Source organism: Quercus suber, unplaced genomic scaffold (genome assembly GCF_002906115.3).
Source record: "Quercus suber isolate HL8 unplaced genomic scaffold, Cork oak 2.0 scaffold_47, whole genome shotgun sequence".
NCBI lineage: Eukaryota > Viridiplantae > Streptophyta > Magnoliopsida > Fagales > Fagaceae > Quercus > Quercus suber.
The window spans coordinates 1,656,188-1,670,011 of NW_027069512.1; the positions used below are offsets into that span (position 1 = coordinate 1,656,188).

The 13,824-nt window shown below is 36.4% G+C and overlaps 1 protein-coding gene across 1 annotated transcript; it reads left to right on the forward strand.

Annotated features, from left to right (window-relative positions):
• The first annotated feature begins 2,403 nt into the window (after positions 1-2,403).
• LOC112025229 (UV-B-induced protein At3g17800, chloroplastic) lies at positions 2,404-13,380 on the forward strand. The gene is made up of 3 exons (XM_024057892.2): positions 2,404-2,621; positions 3,365-3,639; positions 12,444-13,380. The coding sequence occupies exons 1-3, from the start codon at positions 2,502-2,504 to the stop codon at positions 13,261-13,263; spliced, it is 1,215 nt and encodes a 404-aa protein (XP_023913660.1). The 5' UTR covers positions 2,404-2,501; the 3' UTR covers positions 13,264-13,380.
• Positions 13,381-13,824: the final 444 nt, after the last annotated feature.

Below are 13,824 nucleotides of genomic sequence, written 5' to 3' on the forward strand. Positions count from 1 at the left end.
TCAAAGCCAAATCTCTCACCATATAGTGGCGTATGAAGATTATTTAAGTGTTGGATTATTGTAGAAAGATAGGGATTCCTATCTTTGTATTTAGAGGCTAGAGCATGTTTGGCTTAAGGCTTTCTCAAAACTCAAAATTCATAACTCAAAACTCATCGCTCAAACTTATCACTCATATCTCAAAATTCTATCTTAACAAAAACCCAAAACTGAAAACTTCTTATTTGGTTCATAACTCAAAACAGTGTTTCTTATTCTCATAACTCAACTTTATCACTTTTTTGTGGAGCCCACAACTTGCACAATTCAGAACGGTCATTGCTCCCTCCCACGTGTGACCTTCTCTCTCCTCTCACCAAAAATAATTTTTTTGTCTTCCTTATATCACACACACACCGAATCCCTAGAAAAACCCCTTCATCTGCACTTCTGCCTCCATCTCCCCAAAACCCATCTCCAGCAAACCCCTTTCTTCTCCCTCTATCGTAGGAGTCCCAGTTTCTACATTTTTTTTTTCTTTCCTTTTCAGTTATAGTGGCTCTGTTGTGATTGATTTTCTCTTTTTACTCTGCCCTGAAAGAACCCTAAAATCAAAGAATGGGTCATCAATCTTACATGTACTTGTTTTATTATTTTTCCCACTTCTCTATTTTCTGGATTTATTTCTTTATGACTGCTAAACTTTGTGTTTTAATTTCATTTGTGCAGTACGAGTTAAAGCCAAAGAAGAGAAAAGCTTCCAATGGTACTGAGCAAGGATGTGACAAGTCACTAATGGGGTCCCACACGGTTGCACTTATTTACAAAAATGCCATCAAACTCACTTCTTAAATATTGAAAACTCCTTTAGAGCAGTTCTTAGTTTTCATTCTCATAATTCAAAATTTTGAGATATGAGTTATGAAAACAAAAACTGAAAACTCAACCAAACAAATTTTCACTTAGTGGGTCCCACAGATTTTAGGTTTTGAGTGATGAGTTTTGAGTTATATAACTCAAAACACCTCAACCCAAACACCTTATCGATTAACTTTATATAACAAAACTCAGTTTGTTAGTTATAGCCAATGTATAATGGCTATGCATGGTATATATATTAATGTACTTAGTCAGGTTTATTGGTAATACAAGTAGAGCGATTAGGATTCAGTGCAATACCCACCAAGTGCAATTCACCCAAATCTTTCACAAATTTTTAACACTTTCCACCTTTTTAACTTTTACTTTTTACTTCTCTTAATTTTTTTCTTAACTTTTTTGAATCAATGGTTGAGATTGAAAGTTGCTTTTTGTAACTATCAATCTCAGCCATTCATAGGAATTGCATTTGGTGCAATACCCTAGGTACAATGTATTGCACCTGATCTCAATCCCAAGTAGAGCAGTTCCTTTCACTCCATTTTTCTTGATTTCCCCTTCTTTGCTCACAGTAGTTAGTCACATTACCTTATGGAACTTTCACAATTGTTTGGTCGGATCCATTACTGCCACTCCTTTTAAGCTCTCATCAATGATGCTACTTGCAACTTCAGATTTGACAAGAGAGTTAGGGAGTAGGGATTAATGGCGTGAAGGTAAAAGTGAGAGTGATGGTGGGGGAGAGAGGGTCTGATGAGAGAGAGTGAGAATTTATGATCCGTCTGGATTGAGGGAGAGGGAGAGAGAGTAGAGTAGAGTAAATTTAGTGTAAAATTAGCTTATTTTTAAATAACTTTACTCTACTCCCCTTTACTTTCCTTTCTTCCCCCTCTATCCAAACAGGCCATTAGGGAATTAATTTCCCCCAATATATCTCACGTGAGTACATTTTATTTTTTTTAGTATGACGTGGTTTTTATTTTATTTTATTTTATTTTTTAAGTATGACATGAATATTGTTGGTAGTTGATGTGATAGATTTTTTTTTTTATTAGTCCATTAAATGTGTAAGATATTTCCATCTAAGATATAATTGCGGATACCAAATTAACACGATACCAAAAGTTTAGGATCATATTGAGTATTAACACAATTGAAATGTTAGAAATTAAATTAAGATATGATGTAAAGAATAATGACTAATTATGTAATTTACTCTTATTAGTTATTATTATTAGGGAAATGTTTGACTACATACTTATATGGCCTAAGCTCTACCTATCATTATTGTCACATTTTTTTTTTATGAAGACTCAATATTGTCACATTTGAGTATGCAACAAAACATTTTTCTTATTATTATTATTGTTTTTGGAATTTTCGGTCTTTAAATAGAACTGAACCGGATCAAATCACGGTTTTCAGTTCAGTCCGATTATAAAATTTATGCATAGCGCCAAAATTTTAAAAAAAAAAATCATGGAAAGTAAAAGTAAAACCCCGACAGTTTTATTAACCACCAAAAAGTATTTATAAAAATAAATTAAACCAAAAAGGAAAAGCAAACCGAAAAAAGAGAGTATCAGAAAACAGAGTCTGTCTGAGTGAAAGAAAAAGCCCTAGAGCGTGCGTGGATAATAATAATGCAGATTACAGGGGCAGTGAGCGATGTTTTAGTCGCAATTCCGTCGCCCATCAATCTCAAGTCCCACGCTCTCTCCGATTCCAACCACTTCCTCCTTTCTTCTCGATTTTCTTCCAAAGTAAGTATACTATACATGTACATGCTTTGCTCTCTCTCTCTCTCTCTCTCTCTCTTTTTTTTTTTTTTTTTTTTTTTAAAACCTCTTACTCTTATGTATGTGCCTGCCAATTGAAAATTCATATATGCTTTGTCACCCAACCAATATAGCCAAAGGAAAACAAAAGGATGAAAATTCATCTCTTATTTTTTTTTAGAGGGTATGAGAATTTAAAATGGAAGTTTCCTTATAATTATTGACTCTATGTAGTTGAATTTTTATTTATTTTATTTATTTTAATTTTTTTATAGATAAGGTTCGTCATTTTTAGTCAAATTCATACATTTTAGACTTTACCACACAATTGCTATACTTGTTATTAAAGGGTTTGGCTTACCAGTTTTTAATTGGAATTTCCTTTTGTTTTAATGAGAAACTGCTTCGTCACTCACTAACTAAATAAAAAGTGGAGATTATAACCCACTACCACTTGCCATATTTAAAACAAAAAGAGACCTCTTTTAAAAAAAATACTGGAGTTAAGCTAAACCCGTTATTAAAAACCATAACATTAGGGGCTCATTTTAGAGAAAGTCCCAAACTTAATGTGAAATTCCCTGTGAATATGATTTTATTCATGCGTGCGAGAGGAGGAGGGAGTACGGCATTGTTGTACTCCCAGAGAATTGTATAATTACTCTTTACAGATCCATGTGTTAGGATGCTTGTTTCTGTATCTCAAACAAAATTACATTCTTTTCTAGAGCTGTCCTTCGGTTTGCTTTCCCAAGCTAGGAACTGGACCGCACAAATGTCGAGCAAAAGGCCTTGCCATTAAAGCCTTGGGGGATTCAAGCGATAATTTGTCACGATTTGCTCCTCTTGAATTTGAATCCTCAGTTGGACAGCTTTTGGCGCAAATTTTGCAAACCCATCGTCATCTACTTCCAGCAGCCATTGATCAGCAACTTGAGAACCTTCAAACTCATAGAGATGCCCAAAGAGAAGAAACTCCTTCCTCTCAAGATCTCCTGCACAAGTAAGTATTCTCATCTCTAGTCCCTCATATTTATTAGTATTCTGTAATTGATCATATTAATACAACTATTCATTTGTTAAGTTTTGGAATCCCTTTGATTCCTAACAAAGGGATAGCATTACAGATAATGTCTTGTAGTTCGCTTGATGTATGCTGACTTTTGTACTATCAATGATTTCATTTAGAGGTGTACACCAGAAAAGACAGTAAACTAGAATATGAGAGGATCTTTGAGGGTACCTTAAAATAACTTGAGGTCATTTTTGTTAGGAATGAAGTATAGCCTTTTTGTGTCAAGGTCATTATGGAATTTATGGGTGAATCATAATTATATGTTGTGATGAGTTCTATTTGAATTTTACTTATGAAAGGAATATATATACACGGAGAGATTTCAATGCTCTCTTAAGTTATTGATGGATTAGCATTAGGGATAACGGGTTACACCCCTTGGTTGAGGCATATCAAACTTGTGTGTGTGCGTGTGTGTGTGTGTGTGTGTGTGTGATGCTAATTTCTATAAAGTCAAAAGACTTGATTAGAAGTAACCAATGTTCTTTGGAGAGGGTGAGGTCATGGCTTCAATGCTCATTGGGTGTGTGTGTACTTACCAATGGTAAAAAAGAAGAAGTAAACAATACGGGAAGAAACAATATATTAGAGTATGAAATCATCTTTGAGGATGAATTCAAACAACTTGAGTTTATTATTGTTAGGAATGTAGCATATTCTCTTTGGCTTTTGGTCAGTATTGAATTTAGTAGTGTCCCTTCTATGAATTTTTTTTGAGAGATTTCATTAATATGTATTTTTCTTACCATGCTTGTGTCCCCAGCTTCAATCATCAATCCTGAAGCTTGTATCTTCCATTTCGAGAGGTTTTAAATTAATATGATGGTTGCCGTGCTGGGAATTATAAATCAGCATCTAACCTTTTCTAGTGCCTCAAAAATACCAAGATGATAGGCTTATTTGCTCTTGGGGTGGAATTAATTTTGCTGTTCTGATACATTTGTGAAATAATTCTTCAAGAACCCTTGGAGAATTTAGCATTCAATATTAGATACAAACATCGTCACTTTGAAGTTCAGAACATGTGCTTTGTCTAGAATCTAAATGGTAGCCACCACCCTGAATACCCTTACTTTATTCATTCTTTGTCCTTTGCTTTAGTTTTGTAGGTCTCATTTTTTGGTTAGTCTTCTTGTAGGTCTTCATGTGGCCTCTAGGTATTCTCTCTCTCTCTCTCTCTCTCTCTAATTAGCCAAAAATGTCCACAAATTTTCTTGGGAGTCCGGTATGGGTGGGATTCATAGTTTCTTTATTGAATCTAAATTATTCCAACTGGTGGTAGAGGAAGGGGAAATTTTTTCTGTTTTATGGATGGATTTTTGAACGGGGCAAGAACTTCATGAAATCGGTGGTTATGGGCAAGAAAGTTGCACAGTGTTGCCCAGTGGTTGATGAATAATATTGAACTTACCGTTGTTGGGGTTAACCCCAAACAATTCTTTACGTTCAAGGAAGGTGATACCACTTACACATCTCAATGGAGCTCAAATTATTTTGGGCAGTATCTAGTTGAGACTGAAGTCAAGGTTGGCGGGTTAAGGAGGTCTATCATCATACCTAAAGGCAAAGAAAAAAGTGGTTGGAAGGGTTTTGGGATTGAATTAACAAAGTTGCTGGAACCCAATCAATATGCTTTGGTAGGTTTACGTCAGGAAAAAGCTATTGCCCAGAAGCATAAGCACAATTCAGAGATTCAAACCTCTTAGTCTTTCACAGAAGTGGTGAAAGTGCAAGAGAAGACTAGTGGCATGGAGCAGCCATGGCAACCTATTGTCAGTGGCAAGGGGAAGAGGTGGTTAGGGGAGGAGGATGCGGTGAAACCCAGCCATCTGAAGCCCATAAAGATGGTGCCAGTTGAAAAGATTGGTGGTAAACCTAGTCAGATAGCTGTGGGAGGTGGGAATGGCAATGGTTGGCGCATTATGGAAAACTTTAAAGTTGGAGAGAAAATTCTGGAAGAAATTAAAAAAAGATTCATGTTACAGTTTAGTTCAAATTCAAATGAAAATAATAATAGGAAGGAGTGTTATATTCGGAATTCATGTTGGATAAGGAAAGGCTGTGTTGGATAAGGAATGGCTTGAGGGTGGAGGTGGTTGAGGGAGGAAAGAGGTGGGTCTCATGGGATTGCAATAAAGGTGACAAAAGTTTAAATGGATTCCACGAGTAACCATTAGTAAAAAAATTGATGGTCTTAATAGTGAAAATATGGGTCAGGGCCCAAATTTTATCCCTTCTCTTTCAATGGGTCAACAACCACTGAATGACCAAAGAAATGGACCTTATTTCAGCCCAATTCTATCAGGCCCAAGCACATATGAAGTGGGAGAGTGCTCAAAGGCAGGTCAAGCGAGCCTTGTTCCTAAACTCGCGGTAGCAAGACAATGCTTGCGAATTCCGGAATGTAGAGCCATTCTCATATCTGATGGGGTTTCTCTTTGGTTTGACGCTGACAACAAGGGGGCAAGAAGCATTGACTTTGTGGTTGGTGTCTTTTCTCCAATCGATGTTATATAATATTAGCCTCACCATCTCTGATTTGAATTCTTATTTGCTGGGAGCAATGAAAGATATTTACTCACATTTTTCTCTATAGGGTGATAAAGGGTTCGATCAAAAGACATCTTTGATACAAGCAGGGATGCACGTCAGAAGTTCCAATGGGATTGACCATGACCCAAGCTGGGATACATGACAACACCTACACTGAAGAGTGACTTGATGTGGCACATTGGGTTATGGTTCCGACTATAGAGGAGAGTGCAACCTTAGATGTGAGCCTGTTGAACATGCTTTATGAAGGTGATGAGGTCGGTGTTTCTTGCAATCCATTTGATTGGGTGATGAGGAGAATTAGGGGCTTTAGTAGATTTTTGGGTTATCTTTTGATGGTTTTGAGGAGGAAGCCATTAATTTGTTCATGACCATTGAAGCTAAATGGAGGGTACAGACAACACCCATAACAAATCATGGGTCAAGCCAAAGAGGTCTTCGAGAGTTATGAAGCTTGAGGTCATCAATGAACTATGATAACAAGAGGGGAAGAATTGTTCTAATGAATCTTAGGCTATTATCATGGAATGTGAGGAGATTGAACGATAGGGATAGAAGATTGTAAATTAGAAATTTGTTGAGGATGTGGAGAGCCGATGTGGTGTCTTCAAGAAACAAAAATGGGGGTCATTAATGGAGCAGTAATTTATAGTTTATGGGGTAATCAATTTGTAGATTGGGATTTGTGCAGGTAGAAGGTGCTTCAGGAGGTATTCTGGTTTTTTAGGACCGACGGGTAGTTGAAACTTGAAAGATTAGATTTTGTGAAGGAATTTATTTATTTATTGTGTAAATTTTGTTGTGTTGCAGACAATTTCGATTTTATATTCTCAAGAGTTTAAGGGCCGAATTGGGACGGTGATTGCAAGGTACTTTGGGATGAATTTACAGGCATCAATAGTTGGTGGGGGTTACCATGGTGCATTGGGGTGATTTTAATGTTTTTAGATTCCAGAGTGAGCGGTTGAGAGGAGGAGGCTCAGTGCTTGGTGCTTGCAATGTGGGAATTTTATGATTTTATTTCTGAGCATGGCCTGATGGATTTACCATTGATAGGTGGACATTTTACATAGTCAAACAATCAAGAAACTCCTTCCATATCAAGATTAGATCATTTTCTGGTCACTGGATGTTGGGAGGAACATTTTCTGATTTAGCTTAGAGTCTACTGCCTCGCCCTTAATCTGACCACTTTTCTTGTTATATTTGACAGTGGTAATATTAAACGAGGTAAATCCTATTTTAAGTTTGAGAACATGTGGCTAAAATTTGATGGATTCGTGGAGAGAGTGAAACAATGGTGGCAGTGCTATTTTTTTCAAGGATATTCAAGTCATGTTGTGTGTAAAAAATTAAAGGCTTTGAAACAAGATTTGAAGTTGTGGAATAGAGAGGTGTTTGGGCATGTTGGGATCAGCAAGCGAGATCTCTTACGAGAGATAGTGGCATTGGATGCTAGAGAAGTTATGCTCATGGAAGAAATTAGTTGGAGACAAAAATCCAGAGTGTTGTGTAAGGGAGGGAAATCAAAACACTAAATTTTTTCATTGAATGGCAAATTCTCACCGCAGAAATAATTTCATCAGGTCTATTTCTATGGAGGGAACAATAGCCACAACTCAAGAGGCCATACGTGCAGGTTTTGTTTAGGTATTGTTCAGTTATATGAAAAACTTTATTTTGAATCTACCCTGTGGAGATCAATGCTAGATGGGATGCATTTTGATGCTCTTGATGTGGGTAAGGCAGAGGGTTTGGTGGTTCCCTTTGGGGAAGAGGAAGTATTGGAAGCCGTGAAAGACATGAGTGGTGATAAAGCGCCTAAGCCTAATGGTTTTACAATGGCATTTTTTTCAAACATGCTAGCATATAGTAAAGGATGATGTGATGAAAACATTGGAGCAATTTCACTCTTTTTGTACCTTTGAAAAAAGTATCAATACTACTAATGCGAGAGATGCAAGAAGATTTTTGTTTAGTATTATTTATGTTTGCAAGTCAATTGTATTTTTATGTTTTAGGTCCTAGTAGTTTATTTAGCTCTTAGTATTTTAATTTGGAAGCAATGTTATTTTTGTAATGAGGCAATTAGGGTTTCCTACGCCAATTAGAACTAGGGTTTGGCAATCATTTATAAGCAAACTGTTGTAATCCTCTTGGGAGATAATTGATATTTTGATGAATGAAAAATGGCCTTTTGGTCTCTTTGGTCTAGTGTTGACTTCAGTTCCGCCCTAGGTGTTAACTTCAATTCCGCCTTAGGTGCTAAATCCTAGTGGTTTTCCCGCTTGGTGCTGGACTCCAAGCCAGGCTTAGGTGTTGACTCCTAGGTCATATTACTTTATTTTCTTGTTTTTTAATTTTATTGTTCAATAGTTTTGGTTGTCCTGCATCATTTTTGGTATCAGAGCAAAATACAATTTGTTTGAAGCATGAAACACCACTATAGTCAATCCAGAACTAGAAGAAAATCACACCCAAAAAAAAATCAGCTGAATTGCAGTCATGAAGCCACTTTGAACCAACCCATTAGAAATCCCAATCATTGTTGTCTTTTTACCACCACGAGAAACCCCTCAAAATTTTTGCTAGCACCACCATATCACCACCATTGATACAAACATATCCCAACCAACCAAGCAGTGGCAGAGCCAGGATTTTAACCTAGAGGTTGCAAAATTAAAAGACGATATTAAAAGTGAAATTAATCTAAAAAATATTAATCAACAATAATAACAAAATAAATAAACAATTGTAAGCGAATATGAATATATTTCATATTATTAAAATAAATAAACAAAAATAACCAATTCATAGCTACTAAAAAATTTACAAACTGGTGGAGTAAAAATGTGATTAGTGTTACTTAAAAAATATAATGAATAAATGTTTGAAATTATTTTTTGTGATTGGTAACATGTCAATTTGTAAGACATAAGTAGTAAAATTTGTAGTATCTCTAGCATCTTTCAAGGATAAAATGCTGTGAAAAGTATCATAAATAGTGGAAATGGTGTAAATAATGATATAAAATAAAAAAATAAAAAAATAGTGAAATAAGTGCAGCACATAGGACAAGACAAAAGCTACTTATAAGAATAGTGAAATTGGTGAAAAGCTTACATGGTTTGGTGTTTGAGAACTTTTTTTCTTTCTTTTTCTTGGGTTAGAGTCACTTTCAACCAAATAGAAGTCCTTTTTTTATTTTTTATTTCCTCCATGTTAGTAAGTAATTACTTTAGACTACTAATACTAGAAACTTTTAGGAGTTAGCGCACCTCTGGCTCTGCCAGTGCACCCAAGGCCCCAACCACACGGCCACAAATCCTAAGTCCACACTCAAATCACCAAACCCTTTTGCAACCACGAAGATAGAGTAGAAGTCCAGTCGCCACTGACCCTAGATTGTCAATTTTTGGCCTTCTTCACTCCAGAGATCCACCTCCATTAATTCTCGCTTGCTGCTGTGACTACCACTGTACATACTCACAAGCCCCAGTTGCAGCAACCCACCACGGGCACCTTCCATCCTTGCCTCATGCCGCCATGACCATCACTTGCTCATTGTCGTGCCACCGCAAGTCCCCTAGGAATCCATCAACCCGATCTCCAAAGGTAACTTGTCACCTTGCCTTTTTGTTTTAAGACTATAGCACATTTGTTTCTAGAACACTACCTGATCTAGTGTGACCCAAACATAGTTTATTTTTTCTCGAGTAAAACTTTAACCCAGCATTTCCTAACACGGTCCCAAAAAAAAAAAAAAAATCCCAAACTTGTAAACCAACTTAGTTTATTTTAAAAAAACCTGACCCAACCCAATTTTCAAAAGAAGAAGAGAAAGCCAAGCCTAGTCCCACCTGGTCAGCCCATTAACCCAATTTCCAAAAAAGAAGTCAGATTAGCCGATTAAACCTAGAAGGTAGAAGCCAACCTGTGTAGTGTTCTTCAACTTTCAACACCAAGTTAAGCAGTCAAGATTCTTGTTCATTGAGCAATGGTAATATCAAAAGCACCTCATTTTGATGGTTGTAAAAATAATTCATGGGATTATCTCAACTGGATTAATGGGATGGAGCGATTCTTTGAACAAGCAAATTTTGCGGATGACATAAAAGTTAGGTATGCAAAGTTGAAGTTAAGAGATGGAGCACAAATTTCCTATGAGGATCTCGAATATATGCGCTATATAAAGTATGAACCTCTCATTACTGCATGGGAAGATATGAAAGAAAAGTTTTGTGATGAATATTTGTCTTCATACTTTTGAGCTAAGTATCTACCCCAATCTTAGTGTGGTCATTTTCAAGATCAAAGTAACGGTACGAGGAAATGGAATAGCCAACTAATTGCATGCTTTCATGTCCTCAATGCACTATTGGACAATCTACCTTTCGTCAAAACTTCAAGGAATTGAAGGAAGACTTCAAAGAATTAAAGGAATTATTTGAAAAACTAATAAAAAGTGTTCTCGACTTGGCCCGACAAGTGAAGCAAGTGAAGACTCAAACTGAATCAATTGGGAAACCAAGGATGATAGATCACAATGAAATTATTGCTGCCCCCATAGAAGACAACATTGATGATGGGATATTGGTAGTGGAGAAACATTCAAGTAACACTAGAGCCTAATGTCGATAGAGACGCACAAGCCTGAACGAGTGTTGGTCTAACATGCGTACAAGGAAACGAACCTTTTGAAGAGCAGCAAGGTCAAGAGATGGTTTCTCAAGAGAGTATTATGTTAGAGTGTGCACATGATGTGAAAGTTGAATTTGTTGATTGTGCTTCTGATCGACCTCCATAGTTCCTGAAGATCTACATCTTGGTGAAGTTGAAGAGGTTGAAACCACAGTGCTTCTTATGGTTCCAGATGAGATTATGCTGATTCCACACATGATTTTGTGATTTCAAATGACTTTGATGTGGTGGAATTCAAGGTTTTTCCTTTCTCCGTTCCATAAGGTGATTCTAGACTTGAAGCAAGTGTTTCTTGTGAGCTTCCTAATCCTTCAATCCTTCAATGAGATCTTGGTGATTAGGAACACGAAGTACTACCATAACCTAGTGTTGAAAAAGAAATGCAAGTGCCAGAAAATTTAGAATTAACACACCTTGAACTATGTGTGGTGGATCTAATACAATCTATTGGAGAGTCACTATTTGACAGAGAGAAAGTTAAATGAGATTGCAAAGAATTAGGGTGCTCATATTGTAAAAAAATGAAAATGAGTTTGATGCATCTGCTACTCATCAACCCTCATGGTGCCTGAAGTTGAAAGGCTTGGTACAATGATGCTTCTTATGGTTCAAGATAAGGCAGTATCATTTGTAACACTTGACTCCACCTTGATAGCATTTTGCTTATTTGCTGAAAGAGGGTATAAGTAGAGTTGTACCTAGAAAAAACAAGGCTTTAAAAAAGTTGTAAATAAGTAAATAAGCTAATAAGTTAAAAGAAAAAAGCTAAGTTAAATGCACGCTTATCATTTCAAACTAATTCAATTATATGGTAGAATAGAAGGATTCTTTGTTCTTAGTGCTGTCAAAAGTGCATCAAGAGTTGTTGCAAGTATCAAGTATCGAGTTCTCCTTAAAAACTCTAAAAACTCAAGGTCGAGTTTTCTCCAACCAAAAGAGAATGATGTAGAGAGCCGAGCAAGAATTAATGCTGATTGATTTTGTTTTGTTTGAATTTTATTTTGATTCCATTATTTCTTTCCTCTTATTTGTTGTAACCCTAGAAGCTCTACTTAGCGCTCTGGAAAAACATTGTGGGAGACATGATTGATGAATAAAATTTTATGTTGGAATTTCCCAATATTGGTTGCTAATTCCTAGCAACTTAGGTACTAATTCCTAGGTTTTCCTGCTTGGTGTTGATTTCAAGCAACTCTCAATGCTCATTTGTAGTTCCAATTGCTTTGTTTTATTCTTTTGTTTCCCAAACACAAGCCCCCATTTTTAGAGTTAATTCTTGCATCAACCACTGGCAATAGTGTACAAAAGGCTATAAAGATCTATAAAAATAATCAATTTCTTTTACAGGTGTATTGGCTTGCATCATTGTATCCTTTTTTTTTGGGGGGTGGGGGTAAATAATTTACCCCAGTTGCCTGCCAAATTGTTCACCTGCTGGTAATATGTTGTAACTGATTAACTAAAATTGTGTATTTTAGGAGAATTGCTGAAGTCAGAGAGAAAGAAAGGCGTAAGGCACTGGAAGAGATAATATACTGCTTAATTATACAGAAATTTATGGACAAGGACATTCTGATGATCCCTAAGATATCAGAAACCTCAGAATCTATTGCGCCACTGGATTCTTGGCCTAACCAGGAACACAAACTTGAATCTGTTCATTCCCCAGAAGCTTTTGAGATGATACAGAGCCACTTATCTCTTGTACTTGGAGAGCGACTTGTGGGACCCCTTGATACAGTTGTTCAGATGAGCAAAATCAAACTTGGAAAGCTGTATGCTGCTTCAATAATGTATGGATATTTTCTCAAAAGAGTTGATGAACGGTTTCAACTCGAAAGAACCATGAAAACCCTTACTGATGGTTTAAGTAAAGACCAGGCAAGTTTTGATGATCCAGTTCCAACAAAACAGCTCTGGGATCCTGAATCATTGATCCGGGTATTTCCTGATGATGGTGGTGAGAGTGATGGGGGAAATTTCATGAATACTGGTGAAGGCAAATCATACCGACTGAGATCCTATGTTATGTACTTGGATGCAGAGACTCTTCAGAGATATGCTACTATAAGATCCAAAGAAGCTATTTCTTTGATTGAAAAGCAGACGCAGGCCCTGTTTGGGAGGCCTGACATTCGGATTGCAGAGGATGGTTCAATTGACACTTCTAATGATGAAGTACTTGCAATTACTTTCACTGGATTGACAATGCTAGTCTTGGAGGCAGTCGCATTTGGATCATTTCTATGGGATGCAGAAAGCTATGTTGAATCTAAATACCATTTTGTAAAAAGCTAAAAATAGTATTAGATCTATTTAATTCTCACCGACGCTGTATAGTTTGTGCTGTATTGAACATGTTGTAATGGGTTTTTCAGTATATAAAATAGTTAGATATTTTGTATCCAAGAGATACATACCATGTTCATTTTAGATACTGAAATATAGAGAATTACATAACAAGTTAAAGCTCTTGGCCCAAATGCTTAGAGAAAGTCAAGAAAAATGTAAATAGGAGAGAGAGAGAGAGAGAGAGAGAGAGAGATTACAATTATTTCCTAGGTACTATTAATTACTTGGTGGACGTGAATGTATCTCATGAGACGGTATTATAAGATAATTTTCCTTCTTTAATACCTAGAGATAGGCTAAATATGTTTCATATGGTTTGTTTTCTCTTTCTTCCTCCCTACCTGTTGGATATATTCCCCTTTCAATCTTTCTAAAAGTGAAGTACACCCCTAGTTGGGTGTCAAGAATTTTGTTAGGTGTCCCCAGGTAGGGTTGCGTGAAGAAGAGATTTAGTGTGCGTTCAGCTCCAAATTAAAAAGTTAGCTTATTTTATTATTCAGTTTATTT

What these genes read in the sequence shown, in the direction of transcription:
- LOC112025229 (XM_024057892.2), top strand. Translation starts at nt 2,502, where the DNA reads ATGCAGATTACAGGGGCAGTGAGCGATGTTTTAGTCGCAATTCCGTCG. An exon ending in CTTCTCGATTTTCTTCCAAA is followed by an intron (nt 2,622 to 3,364) that starts GTAAGTATACTA and finishes ATTCTTTTCTAG; the next exon opens with AGCTGTCCTTCGGTTTGCTT. An exon ending in TCTCAAGATCTCCTGCACAA is followed by an intron (nt 3,640 to 12,443) that starts GTAAGTATTCTC and finishes TGTGTATTTTAG; the next exon opens with GAGAATTGCTGAAGTCAGAG.